This window comes from Coregonus lavaretus (assembly GCF_964263955.1).
Source record: "Coregonus lavaretus genome assembly, contig: HAP1_SCAFFOLD_4279, whole genome shotgun sequence".
NCBI classification, from domain to species: Eukaryota; Metazoa; Chordata; class Actinopteri; order Salmoniformes; family Salmonidae; genus Coregonus; species Coregonus lavaretus.
In genome coordinates, this window is record NW_028160746.1 from 28,624 (window position 1) to 42,500 (window position 13,877).

The 13,877-nt window shown below is 44.7% G+C and overlaps 1 protein-coding gene across 2 annotated transcripts in view; it reads right to left on the reverse strand.

Annotated features, from left to right (window-relative positions):
• Window positions 1-1,311: 1,311 nt before the first annotated feature.
• LOC311121487 (general transcription factor IIF subunit 2-like) overlaps window positions 1,312-13,877 on the reverse strand; it is a 19,899-nt gene continuing 7,333 nt past the window's right edge. For both annotated transcript variants that reach the window (XM_084195972.1, XM_084195971.1), the window contains one exon: window positions 1,312-2,035. In XM_084195972.1, the coding sequence (XP_084052098.1) occupies window positions 1,904-2,035 (132 nt within the window). In that variant the 3' untranslated portion in view covers window positions 1,312-1,903. The remainder of the gene's footprint in view (window positions 2,036-13,877) is intronic.

Here is a 13,877-nt window from a genome sequence, read left to right on the forward strand (position 1 = left end):
CGTAAATAACTACTCCGATTATTATTTGTACGGTGAGTCGGTCACAATTTACCCGCGATACGTCCTGTTTTGATGCTCTAGTCTAGAACACGACCGTTCACTCTGGGCTGGGTTCAGCAGGACAATGCTTTGGAATGTAGAAATATATAATAATATAATAATATGCCATTTAGCAGACGCTTTTATCCAAAGCGACTTACAGTCATGCGTGCATACATTTTTTTTTGTGTATGGGTGGTCCCGGGGATCGAACCCACTACCCAGGCGTTACAAGCGCCGTGCTCTACCAGCTGAGCTACAGAGGACCACATATCGTTTTAGAACATTCCTACGACATGTAGAATAACATGTCACATCGGGGGGGGGGGGGGGGGGGGGGGGGGGCTGTATTTAGGAAGGTCTAGGATCAGTTTTAGATCACAGTGAAGATTACGTAGATATGGGGGGGGGGGGGGACCTGATCCCAGATCAGCGCTCCTCCTCTGAGACACTTGATCCAGACGACCCCCAGTTCTATTTGTGGCTTTTCAAACATTCCAGTTATCCTACTGCACACGGCCGGCCGGGGGGGGGACCTTCCACGGTTAGCTGACTGCACACATCAAAATGTCCTGGGATCAGTTTGATATTCACACATTCGTGGACTGGTTCTCCTGGATTTAGCCAGACGAGCCAGGACTTGGAATAACAACATCTAGTCAATGAGAACGCTGCAGCTTGTGTGTTTTAGTAGGGATGTGATGTGACTTGGGGAAACCTAAGTAGCACATTTCTAAAGGGAAAAACAGACTCGGGTACATTTTTACAAAAAAAACATTTTATTCCATCAGTCATTAAAAACCAACTTGTACATAATTGAGCCTTCGTTGACGCGTTCCGAGCCGTGTGTCTGTAAGCAGAACATTTCTGAAGGACCGCTGATTGAATGTAACGGTCAGATCCCACACATAGGGAATAAACTTCGGTCAAACCTGCTCATGAATGCCTCGAGGGGAGTTCACCTTGGCACTAGTAAAGGTGTAATCTCCCCCCTCCTAGTGGCCCAGGTGAGGTGAACCTAACGCTCCTCACTGGTCAGAATAGTAGGAATCCTCGCATTCGTCCCAAATGACACCCTATTCCATTTATAGTGCACTACATTAGACCAGAGTCCTGGTTAAAAAGTAGTGCACTACATTAGACCAGAGTCCTGGTTAAAAAGTAGTGCACTATATTAGACCAGAGTCCTGGTTAAAAAGTAGTGCACTACATTAGACCAGAGGAGTCCTGGTTAAAAGTAGTGCACTACATTAGACCAGAGTCCTGGTTAAAAAGTAGTGCACTACATTAGACCAGAGTCCTGGTTAAAAAGTAGTGCACTACATTAGACCAGAGTCCTGGTTAAAAAGTAGTGCACTACATTAGACCAGAGTCCTGGTTAAAAGTAGTGCACTATAAAGGGAGAATAGGTCAGTGATCCGGTCAGCAACTAACTGTCCAACACATCATTAACTTCACTGTTTTATTTCTCTGCATCATTATAAAAAAATGTTAACGTCTATAAAACCAACGACCCTCCCATCCAGTGGTGAGCTCTCCAGGAGGCTGGAGGCCCCCCAGACCCAGACCCAGCCCAGCCACGGAGCCCCAGACCCTGGCTAGTCGGCCCCAGACCCTGGCTAGTCGGACCCAGCCCCGGAGCCCCAGACCCTGGCTAGTCGGACCCAGCCACGGAGCCCCAGACCCTGGCTAGTCGGACCCAGCCACGGAGCCCCAGACCCTGGCTAGTCGGACCCAGCCACGGAGGCCCAGACCCTGGCTAGTCGGGCCCAGCCACGGAGCCCCAGACCCTGGCTAGTCGGACCCAGCCACGGAGCCCCAGACCCTGGCTAGTCGGACCCAGCCACGGAGCCCCAGACCCTGGCTAGTCGTCGGCATCCTTCCCTTCCTCTCCTCCCTGGTAGTGTCTGTACTCTGGCTTCAGCTCCCACGTGTTCTTGTGGGTTCCCTTCACGTTGTAGATGCCGATGTCGCGCAGAATCTCTTTCAGGTAACTCTGAATGGAGGGGGGGAGTGGGGGAAAGAGAAGGGAGAGATGTTGTATTATATAGACAGATAGGGAGAGATGTATTATATAGACCGATAGGGAGAGATGTTGTATTATATAGACAGATAGGGAGAGATGTATTATATAGACCGATAGGGAGAGATGTTGTATTATATAGACAGATAGGGAGAGATGTATTATATAGACCGATAGGGAGAGATGTTGTATTATATAGACCGATAGGGAGAGATGTTGTATTATATAGACAGATAGGGAGAGATGTTGTATTATATAGACCGATAGGGAGAGATGTTGTATTATATAGACAGATAGGGAGAGATGTTGTATTATATAGACCGATAGGGAGAGATGTTGTATTATATAGACTGATAGGGAGAGATGTTGTATTATATAGACCGATAGGGAGAGATGTTGTATTATATAGACAGATAGGGAGAGATGTATTATATAGACAGATAGGGAGAGATGATGTATTATATAGACAGATAGGGAGAGATGATGTATTATATAGACAGATAGGGAGAGATGTTGTATTATATAGACAGATAGGGAGAGATGTTGTATTATATAGACCGATAGGGAGAGATGTTGTATTATATAGACAGATAGGGAGAGATGATGTATTATATAGACAGATAGGGAGAGATGTTGTATTATATAGACCGATAGGGAGAGATGTTGTATTATATAGACCGATAGGGAGAGATGTTGTATTATATAGACCGATAGGGAGAGATGTTGTATTATATAGACCGATAGGGAGAGATGTTGTATTATATAGACCGATAGGGAGAGATGTTGTATTATATAGACCGATAGGGAGAGATGTTGTATTATATAGACCGATAGGGAGAGATGTATTATATAGACAGATAGGGAGAGATGTTGTATTATATAGACAGATAGGGAGAGATGTTGTATTATATAGACCGATAGGGAGAGATGTTGTATTATATAGACAGATAGGGAGAGATGTTGTATTATATAGACAGATAGGGAGAGATGTTGTATTATATAGACAGATAGGGAGAGATGTTGTATTATATAGACCGATAGGGGGAGATGTTGTATTATATAGACCGATAGGGGGAGATGTTGTATTATATAGACCGATAGGGAGAGATGTTGTATTATATAGACCGATAGGGAGAGATGTTGTATTATATAGACCGATAGGGAGAGATGTTGTATTATATAGACCGATAGGGAGAGATGTTGTATTATATAGACCGATAGGGAGAGATGTTGTATTATATAGACCGATAGGGAGAGATGTTGTATTATATAGACCGATAGGGAGAGATGTTGTATTATATAGACCGATAGGGAGAGATGTTGTATTATATAGACCGATAGGGAGAGATGTTGTATTACAGTGGGGAAAAAAAGTATTTAGTCAGCCACCAATTGTGCAAGTTCTCCCACTTAAAAAGATGAGAGAGGCCTGTAATTTTCATCATAGGTACACGTCAACTATGACAGACAAAATGAGAAAAAAAAATCCAGAAAATCACATTGTAGGATTTTTTATGAATTTATTTGCAAATTATGGTGGAAAATAAGTATTTGGTCAATAACAAAAGTTTCTCAATACTTTGTTATATACCCTTTGTTGGCAATGACACAGGTTAACCATTTTCTGTAAGGTTTTCACACACTGTTGCTGGTATTTGGGCCCATTCCTCCATGCAGATCTCCTCTATAGCAGTGATGTTTTGGGGCTGTTGCTGGGCAACACATACTTTCAACTCCCTCCAAAGATTTTCTATGGGGTTGAGATCTGGAGACTGGCTAGGCCACTCCAGGACCTTGAAATGCTTCTTACGAAGCCACTCCTTCGTTGCCCGGGCGGTGTGTTTGGGATCATTGTCATGCTGAAAGACCCAGCCACATTTCATCTTCAATGCCCTTGCTGATGGAAGGAGGTTTTCACTCAAAATCTCACGATACATGGCCCCATTCATTCTTTCCTTTACACGGATCAGTCGTCCTGGTCCCTTTGCAGAAAAACAGCCCCAAAGAATGATGTTTCCACCCCCATGCTTCACAGTAGGTATGGTGTTCTTTGGATGCAACTCAGTATTCTTTGTCCTCCAAACACGACGAGTTGAGTTTTTACCAAAAAGTTATATTTTGGTTTCATCTGACCATATGACATTCTCCCAATCCTCTTCTGGATCATCCAAATGCACTCTAGCAAACTTCAGACGGGCCTGGACATGTACTGGCTTAAGCAGGGGGACACGTCTGGCACTGCAGGATTTGAGTCCCTGGCGGCGTAGTGTGTTACTGATGGTAGGCTTTGTTACTTTGGTCCCAGCTCTCTGCAGGTCATTCACTAGGTCCCCCTGTGTGGTTCTGGGATTTTTGCTCACCGTTCTTGTAATCATTTTGACCCCACGGGGTGAGATCTTGCGTGGAGCCCCTGATCGAGGGAGATTATCAGTGGTCTTGTATGTCTTCCATTTCCTAATAATTGCTCCCACAGTTGATTTCTTCAAACCAAGCTGCTTACCTATTGCAGATTCAGTCTTCCCAGCCTGGTGCAGGTCTACAATTTTGTTTCTGGTGTCCTTTGACAGCTCTTTGGTCTTGGCCATAGTGGAGTTTGGAGTGTGACTGTTTGAGGTTGTGGACAGGTGTCTTTTATACTGATAACAAGTTCAAACATTTGCCATTAATACAGGTAACGAGTGGAGGACAAAGGAGCCTCTTAAAGAATAAGTTACAGGTCTGTGAGAGCCAGAAATCTTGCTTGTTTGTAGGTGACCAAATACTTATTTTCCACCATCATTTGCAAATAAATTCATTAAAAATCGTACAATGTGATTTTCTGGAAATCTTTTTCTCAATTTGTATGTCATAGTTGACGTGTACCTATGATGAATATTACAGGCCTCTCTCATCTTTAAGTGGAAGAACTTGCACAATTGGTGGCTGACTAAATACTTTTTTTCCCCACTGTATATAGACAGATAGGGAGAGATGTTGTATTATATAGACAGATAGGGAGAGATGTTGTATTATATAGACCGATAGGGAGAGATGTTGTATTATATAGACCGATAGGGAGAGATGTTGTATTATATAGACAGATAGGGAGAGATGTTGTATTATATAGACAGATAGGGAGAGATGTTGTATTATATAGACCGATAGGGAGAGATGTTGTATTATATAGACCGATAGGGAGAGATGTTGTATTATATAGACCGATAGGGAGAGATGTTGTATTATATAGACCGATAGGGAGAGATGTTGTATTATATAGACCGATAGGGAGAGATGTTGTATTATATAGACCGATAGGGAGAGATGTTGTATTATATAGACCGATAGGGAGAGATGTTGTATTATATAGACCGATAGGGAGAGATGTTGTATTATATAGACCGATAGGGAGAGATGTTGTATTATATAGACCGATAGGGAGAGATGTTGTATTATATAGACCGATAGGGAGAGATGTTGTATTATATAGACAGATAGGGGGAGTGTTGTATTATATAGACCGATAGGGAGAGATGTTGTATTATATAGACAGATAGGGAGAGATGTTGTATTATATAGACCGATAGGGAGAGATGTTGTATTATATAGACAGATAGGGGGAGTGTTGTATTATATAGACAGATAGGGAGAGATGTTGTATTATATAGACCGATAGGGAGAGATGTTGTATTATATAGACCGATAGGGAGAGATGTTGTATTATATAGACAGATAGGGGGAGTGTTGTATTATATAGACCGATAGGGAGAGATGTTGTATTATATAGACCGATAGGGAGAGATGTTGTATTATATAGACTGATAGGGAGAGATGTTGTATTATATAGACCGATAGGGAGAGATGTTGTATTATATAGACCGATAGGGAGATGTTGTATTATATAGACCGATAGGGAGAGATGTTGTATTATATAGACAGATAGGGAGAGATGTTGTATTATATAGACCGATAGGGAGAGATGTTGTATTATATAGACAGATAGGGAGAGATGTTGTATTATATAGACCGATAGGGAGAGATGTTGTATTATATAGACCGATAGGGAGAGATGTTGTATTATATAGACCGATAGGGAGAGATGTTGTATTATATAGACCGATAGGGAGAGATGTTGTATTACAGTGGGGAAAAAAAGTATTTAGTCAGCCACCAATTGTGCAAGTTCTCCCACTTAAAAAGATGAGAGAGGCCTGTAATTTTCATCATAGGTACACGTCAACTATGACAGACAAAATGAGAAAAAAAAATCCAGAAAATCACATTGTAGGATTTTTTATGAATTTATTTGCAAATTATGGTGGAAAATAAGTATTTGGTCAATAACAAAAGTTTCTCAATACTTTGTTATATACCCTTTGTTGGCAATGACACAGGTTAACCATTTTCTGTAAGGTTTTCACACACTGTTGCTGGTATTTGGGCCCATTCCTCCATGCAGATCTCCTCTATAGCAGTGATGTTTTGGGGCTGTTGCTGGGCAACACATACTTTCAACTCCCTCCAAAGATTTTCTATGGGGTTGAGATCTGGAGACTGGCTAGGCCACTCCAGGACCTTGAAATGCTTCTTACGAAGCCACTCCTTCGTTGCCCGGGCGGTGTGTTTGGGATCATTGTCATGCTGAAAGACCCAGCCACATTTCATCTTCAATGCCCTTGCTGATGGAAGGAGGTTTTCACTCAAAATCTCACGATACATGGCCCCATTCATTCTTTCCTTTACACGGATCAGTCGTCCTGGTCCCTTTGCAGAAAAACAGCCCCAAAGAATGATGTTTCCACCCCCATGCTTCACAGTAGGTATGGTGTTCTTTGGATGCAACTCAGTATTCTTTGTCCTCCAAACACGACGAGTTGAGTTTTTACCAAAAAGTTATATTTTGGTTTCATCTGACCATATGACATTCTCCCAATCCTCTTCTGGATCATCCAAATGCACTCTAGCAAACTTCAGACGGGCCTGGACATGTACTGGCTTAAGCAGGGGGACACGTCTGGCACTGCAGGATTTGAGTCCCTGGCGGCGTAGTGTGTTACTGATGGTAGGCTTTGTTACTTTGGTCCCAGCTCTCTGCAGGTCATTCACTAGGTCCCCCTGTGTGGTTCTGGGATTTTTGCTCACCGTTCTTGTAATCATTTTGACCCCACGGGGTGAGATCTTGCGTGGAGCCCCTGATCGAGGGAGATTATCAGTGGTCTTGTATGTCTTCCATTTCCTAATAATTGCTCCCACAGTTGATTTCTTCAAACCAAGCTGCTTACCTATTGCAGATTCAGTCTTCCCAGCCTGGTGCAGGTCTACAATTTTGTTTCTGGTGTCCTTTGACAGCTCTTTGGTCTTGGCCATAGTGGAGTTTGGAGTGTGACTGTTTGAGGTTGTGGACAGGTGTCTTTTATACTGATAACAAGTTCAAACATTTGCCATTAATACAGGTAACGAGTGGAGGACAAAGGAGCCTCTTAAAGAATAAGTTACAGGTCTGTGAGAGCCAGAAATCTTGCTTGTTTGTAGGTGACCAAATACTTATTTTCCACCATCATTTGCAAATAAATTCATTAAAAATCGTACAATGTGATTTTCTGGATATCTTTTTCTCAATTTGTATGTCATAGTTGACGTGTACCTATGATGAATATTACAGGCCTCTCTCATCTTTTTAAGTGGAAGAACTTGCACAATTGGTGGCTGACTAAATACTTTTTTCCCCACTGTATATAGACAGATAGGGAGAGATGTTGTATTATATAGACCGATAGGGAGAGATGTTGTATTATATAGACCGATAGGGAGAGATGTTGTATTATATAGACCGATAGGGAGAGATGTTGTATTATATAGACCGATAGGGAGAGATGTTGTATTATATAGACCGATAGGGAGAGATGTTGTATTATATAGACCGATAGGGAGAGATGTTGTATTATATAGACCGATAGGGGGAGATGTTGTATTATATAGACCGATAGGGGGAGATGTTGTATTATATAGACCGATAGGGAGAGATGTTGTATTATATAGACCGATAGGGAGAGATGTTGTATTATATAGACCGATAGGGAGAGATGTTGTATTATATAGACCGATAGGGGGAGATGTTGTATTATATAGACCGATAGGGGGAGATGTTGTATTATATAGACCGATAGGGAGAGATGTTGTATTATATAGACCGATAGGGAGAGATGTTGTATTATATAGACAGATAGGGAGAGATGTTGTATTATATAGACCGATAGGGAGAGATGTTGTATTATATAGACAGATAGGGGGAGTGTTGTATTATATAGACAGATAGGGGGAGTGTTGTATTATATAGACCGATCGGGAGAGATGTTGTATTATATAGACCGATAGGGAGAGATGTTGTATTATATAGACCGATAGGGAGAGATGTTGTATTATATAGACAGATAGGGGGAGTGTTGTATTATATAGACCGATAGGGAGAGATGTTGTATTATATAGACCGATAGGGAGAGATGTTATATTATATAGACAGATAGGGGGAGTGTTGTATTATATAGACCGATAGGGAGAGATGTTGTATTATATAGACCGATAGGGGGAGATGAGAGTCGGGAGAGTCGGGAGAGGACGTGTTTTTCTCTAGCTCTCTAGCTCTCTAGCTGGAGGTAAGCAAACTTCTCATTTGGTGTTGAGTATAGCTTAACCATGCATTAGATCGTAGGTTGGTAGTTAGTTGTAGTTAGGTATTGTATTTATTATAGGTTAGTATTGTTGTTGTTGTAGGTTTCCGTAGGTTATTGTAGGCTAGTATTGAAGCTCGAGGCTAGCTAGCTAGCGGGTAGCTACTGGTAACGATTAGCTGTTCCCACTGTTAAATGTGCTTCTAGCCAACGTTTAATTTTTGCTGCGTTCTGCGTTATGTAAGGAACTAGACACGGACATGAATCATCTGTTTAGTGTGCTAACACACTCTTGGCAGTTTGTTGTAACCAAGTATTGGTGCTAATTGTGTGTTAATGGATGCTAGCTTGCTAGTTAGCTACGGCGTCATAGCTAGGTATCGTGGGTAGCTACTGTGTCTTGGCAGTGTCTTCCGCCGTGCCGGCTGTAGCACGAAGCGAGCTAATTAGCCGTTTTTTCGAACAGAGTCAGAGTCAACACAGTAGCCATTGTGTGCCGGGTGTAGCACGAAGCTAGCTAGCTAGCCGTTCTTCAAACAAAGCCAACACAGTGGCCATTGCTAGCTACCCAACACGACAATTGTTGAATCATTGCTGCGTCATGAAAGGAACTTGACACAGACACGAATGATCTGTTTAGTGTGTTATCACACTATTGGTGGTTTGCTGTGACCAAGTGTTTGTGCTTGGCTGTGTGTTACTGGATGCTGGCATGCTGGTTAGCTAGTTAACACACTATTGGTGGTTTGTTGTGAGTATTGGTGCTTAACTGTGTGTTAAACTGTGTGTTATTGGATGCTAGCATGCTAGTCAGCTATGGTGTCATAGTTGGCTAGCTGAATAAAGTGGGTTTGAGTTTATTCCTTTAAACATTGAACAACTGTTCAGTGAAACAATTTTAGTTTCTGAGGTAGAAGTTTTTGGTGAGGGAGGCCCCCCTCTCTCCTCTCCCAGATGCTTAGCTCATTTCATTCCGATCTCCTCTGCATTTTTGTAGCCATTTGCTACAGCCTGTCAACTATGCCTCTGCCTATCCCTGTTCTCTCGTCTCTGCACAGGCTACACAAACAACGCACAACACCGCGCGGCTGCTGCCTCTCCAACCTGGTGGTCCCTGCTCGCACCCCTCACCTGGAGTTCCAGGTCGCAGGCAGCCTCTGGAACTGCCGTTCTGCTGCCAACAAAGCTGACTTCATCCCAGCCTATGCCAACCTCCAGTCCCTCGACTTCCTGGCGCTGACGGAAACATGGATCACCACTGAAAACACGGCACCTCCTACTGCTCTCTCCTCGTCTGACCATGTGTTCTCGCATACCCCGAGAGCATCTGGTCAGAGGGGTGGTGGTACAGGAATCCTCATCTCTCCCAAGTGGACATTCTCAATTTTTCCCCTAACCCATCTGTCTATCTCCTCATTTGAATTCCATGCTGTCACAGTCACTAACCCATTTAAGCTTAATATCCTTGTCATCTATCGCCCTCCAGGTTCCCTTGGAGAGTTCATCAACGAGCTTGACGCCTTGATAAGTTCCTTTCCTGAGGATGGCTCACCCCTCACAGTTTTGGGGGATTTCAACCTCCCTATGTCCACGTTTGACTCATTTCTCTCTGCCTCCTTCTTTCCACTCCTCTCCTCTTTTGACCTCACCCTCTCACCGTCCCCCCCTACTCACAAGGCAGGCAATACGCTTGACCTCATCTTCACTAGATGCTGCTCCTCTACTAATCTCACTGCAACTCCCCTCCAAGTCTCCGACCACTACTTTGTTTCCTTTTCTCTCTCGCTCTCCTCCCACACTACTCACTCTGCCCCTACACAGATGGTAATGCGCCGCCGCAACCTTCGCTCTCTCTCTCCCACTACTCTCTCCTCTTCCATCCTATCATCTCTTCCCTCTGCTCAATCCTTCTCCCTCCAATCTCCTGATTCTGCCTCCTCAACCCTCCTCTCCTCCCTTTCTGCATCCTTTGACTCTCTGTGTCCCCTATCCTCCCGGCCGGCTCGGTCCTCCCCCCCAGCTCCGTGGCTTGATGACTCACTGCGAGCTCACAGAACAGAGCTCCGGGCAGCGGAGAGGAAATGGAAGAAAACTAAACTCCCTACCGACCTGGCATCTTTTCACTCCCTCCTCTCTACATTTTCTTCATCTGTTTCTGCTGCTAAGGCCACCTTCTACCACTCTAAATTCCAAGCATCTGCCTCTAACCCTAGGAAGCTCTTTGCCACATTTTCCTCCCTCCTGAATCCTCCTCCCCCCCCCCCCCCCCCCCCTCCTCTCTCTCTGTGGATGACTTCGTCAACCACTTTGAAAAGAAGGTTGACGACATCCGATCCTCGTTTGTTAAGTCTAATAACACTGCTGGTCCTGCTCACACTGCCCTACCCTATGCTTTGACTTCTTTCTCCCCTCTCTCTCCAGATAAAATCCTGCGACTTGTGACTGCAGGCCGCCCAACAACCTGCCCGCTTGACCCCATCCCCTCCTCCCTTCTCCAGACCATCTCCGGTGACCTTCTCCCCTACCTCACCTCGCTGATCAACTCATCCTTGACCGCTGGCCATGTCCCTTCCGTCTTCAAGAGAGCGAGAGTTGCTCCCCTCCTCAAAAAACCAACACTCGACCCCACTGATGTCAACAACTACAGACCAGTATCCCTTCTTTCTTTTCTTTCCAAAACTATTGAGCGTGCCGTCTTTAGCCAACTCTCTTGCTATCTCTCTCAGAATGACCTTCTTGATCCAAACCAATCAGGTTTCAGGACTGGTCATTCAACTGAGACTGCTCTTCTCTGTGTCACGGAGACTCTCCGCACTGCTAAAGCTAACTCTCTCTCCTCTGCTCTTGTCCTTCTAGACCTGTCTGCTGCCTTTGATACTGTGAACCATCAGATCCTCCTCTCCACCCTCTCCGAGATGGGCATCTCCGGCGCGGCTCACTCCTGGATTGCGTCCTACCTGACCGGTCGCTCCTACCAAGTGGCGTGGCGGGAAGCTGTCTCCGCACCACGTGCTCTCACCACTGGTGTCCCCCAGGGATCGGTTCTGGGCCCTCTCCTTTTCTCCCTATACACCAAGTCACTTGGCTCTGTCATATCCTCACATGGTCTCTCCTATCATTGCTACGCTGACGATACACAACTAATCTTCTCCTTTCCCCCTTCTGATAACCAGGTGGCGAATCGCATCTCTGCATGTCTGGCAGACATATCAGTATGGATGACGGATCACCACCTCAAGCTGAACCCTGGCAAGACGGAGCTGCTCTTCCTCCCGGGGAAGGACTGCCCGTTCCATGATCTCGCCATCACGGTTGACAACTCCGCTGTGTCCTCCTCCCAGAGTGCGAAGAGCCTAGGCGTGACCCTGGACAACACCCTGTCGTTCTCCGCCAACATCAAGGCGGTGACCCGCTCCTGCAGGTTCATGCTCTACAACATTCGGAGAGTGCGACCCTGCCTTACACAGGAAGCGGCGCAGGTCCTGGTCCAGGCACTTGTCATCTCCCGTCTGGACTACTGCAACTCGCTGTTGGCTGGGCTCCCTGCCTGTGCCATTAAACCCCTACAACTCATCCAGAATGCCGCAGCCCGTCTGGTGTTCAACCTTCCCAAGTTCTCTCACGTCACCCCCCTCCTCCGCACACTCCACTGGCTTCCAGTTGAAGCTCGCATCCGCTACAAGACCATGGTGCTTGCCTATGGAGCAGTGAGGGGAACGGCACCTCTGTACCTTCAGGCTCTGATCAGTCCCTACACCCAAACGAGGACATTGCGTTCATCCACCTCTGGCCTGCTGGCTCCCCTTCCTCTGCGGAAGCACAGCTCCCGCTCAGCCCAGTCAAAACTGTTCGCTGCTCTGGCACCCCAATGGTGGAACAAGCTCCCTCACGACGCCAGGACAGCGGAGTCACTCACCACCTTCCGGAGACATTTGAAACCCCACCTCTTTAAGGAATACCTGGGATAGGATAAAGTATTCCTTCTAACCCCCCCCCCCCCCCCCAAATTGTAAAGTGGTTATCCCACTGGCTATAGGGTGAACGCACCAATTTGTGAGTCGCTCTGGCTAAGAGCGTCTGCTAAATGACGTTAATGTGCCCTTGAGCAAGGCACTTAACCCTAATTGCTCCTGTAAGTCGCTCTGGTTAAGAGCGTCTGCTAAATGACTAAAATGTAAATGTAAATGTAATGTTGTATTATATAGACCGATAGGGGGAGATGTTGTATTATATAGACCGATAGGGGGAGATGTTGTATTATATAGACCGATAGGGAGAGATGTTGTATTATATAGACCGATAGGGAGAGATGTTGTATTATATAGACCGATAGGGAGAGATGTTGTATTATATAGACCGATAGGGAGAGATGTTGTATTATATAGACCGATAGGGAGAGATGTTGTATTATATAGACCGATAGGGAGAGATGTTGTATTATATAGACCGATAGGGAGAGATGTTGTATTATATAGACCGATAGGGAGAGATGTTATATTATATAGACAGATAGGGAGAGATGTTGTATTATATAGACCGATAGGGAGAGATGTTGTATTATATAGACCGATAGGGAGAGATGTTGTATTATATAGACCGATAGGGAGAGATGTTGTATTATATAGACCGATAGGGAGAGATGTTGTATTATATAGACCGATAGGGAGAGATGTTGTATTATATAGACCGATAGGGAGATGTTGTATTATATAGACCGATAGGGAGAGATGTTGTATTATATAGACAGATAGGGAGAGATGTTGTATTATATAGACCGATAGGGAGAGATGTTGTATTATATAGACCGATAGGGAGAGATGTTGTATTATATAGACAGATAGGGAGAGATGTTGTATTATATAGACCGATAGGGAGAGATGTTGTATTATATAGACCGATAGGGAGAGTGTTGAGCTTCCACTCTGCTCTAGAATTCCCTCTTGCATCTTTATATAAAAGGGAGTATTGTGTAGAAGGTATTACATCACTAACCAGACAACAATCCACCTCGGACTGAAACACAAATCACCACGGCCGGCCCGCGCTCATTACGCGGGCCACCTCTAGCGGCAGATTGACGAGGGGCGGCATGACCACGACGCGCCTCCCAACATCAACACATAAAAACCTCCACATAATTCTGCCCCAAAACAATGACAAGTCTGGCTCGA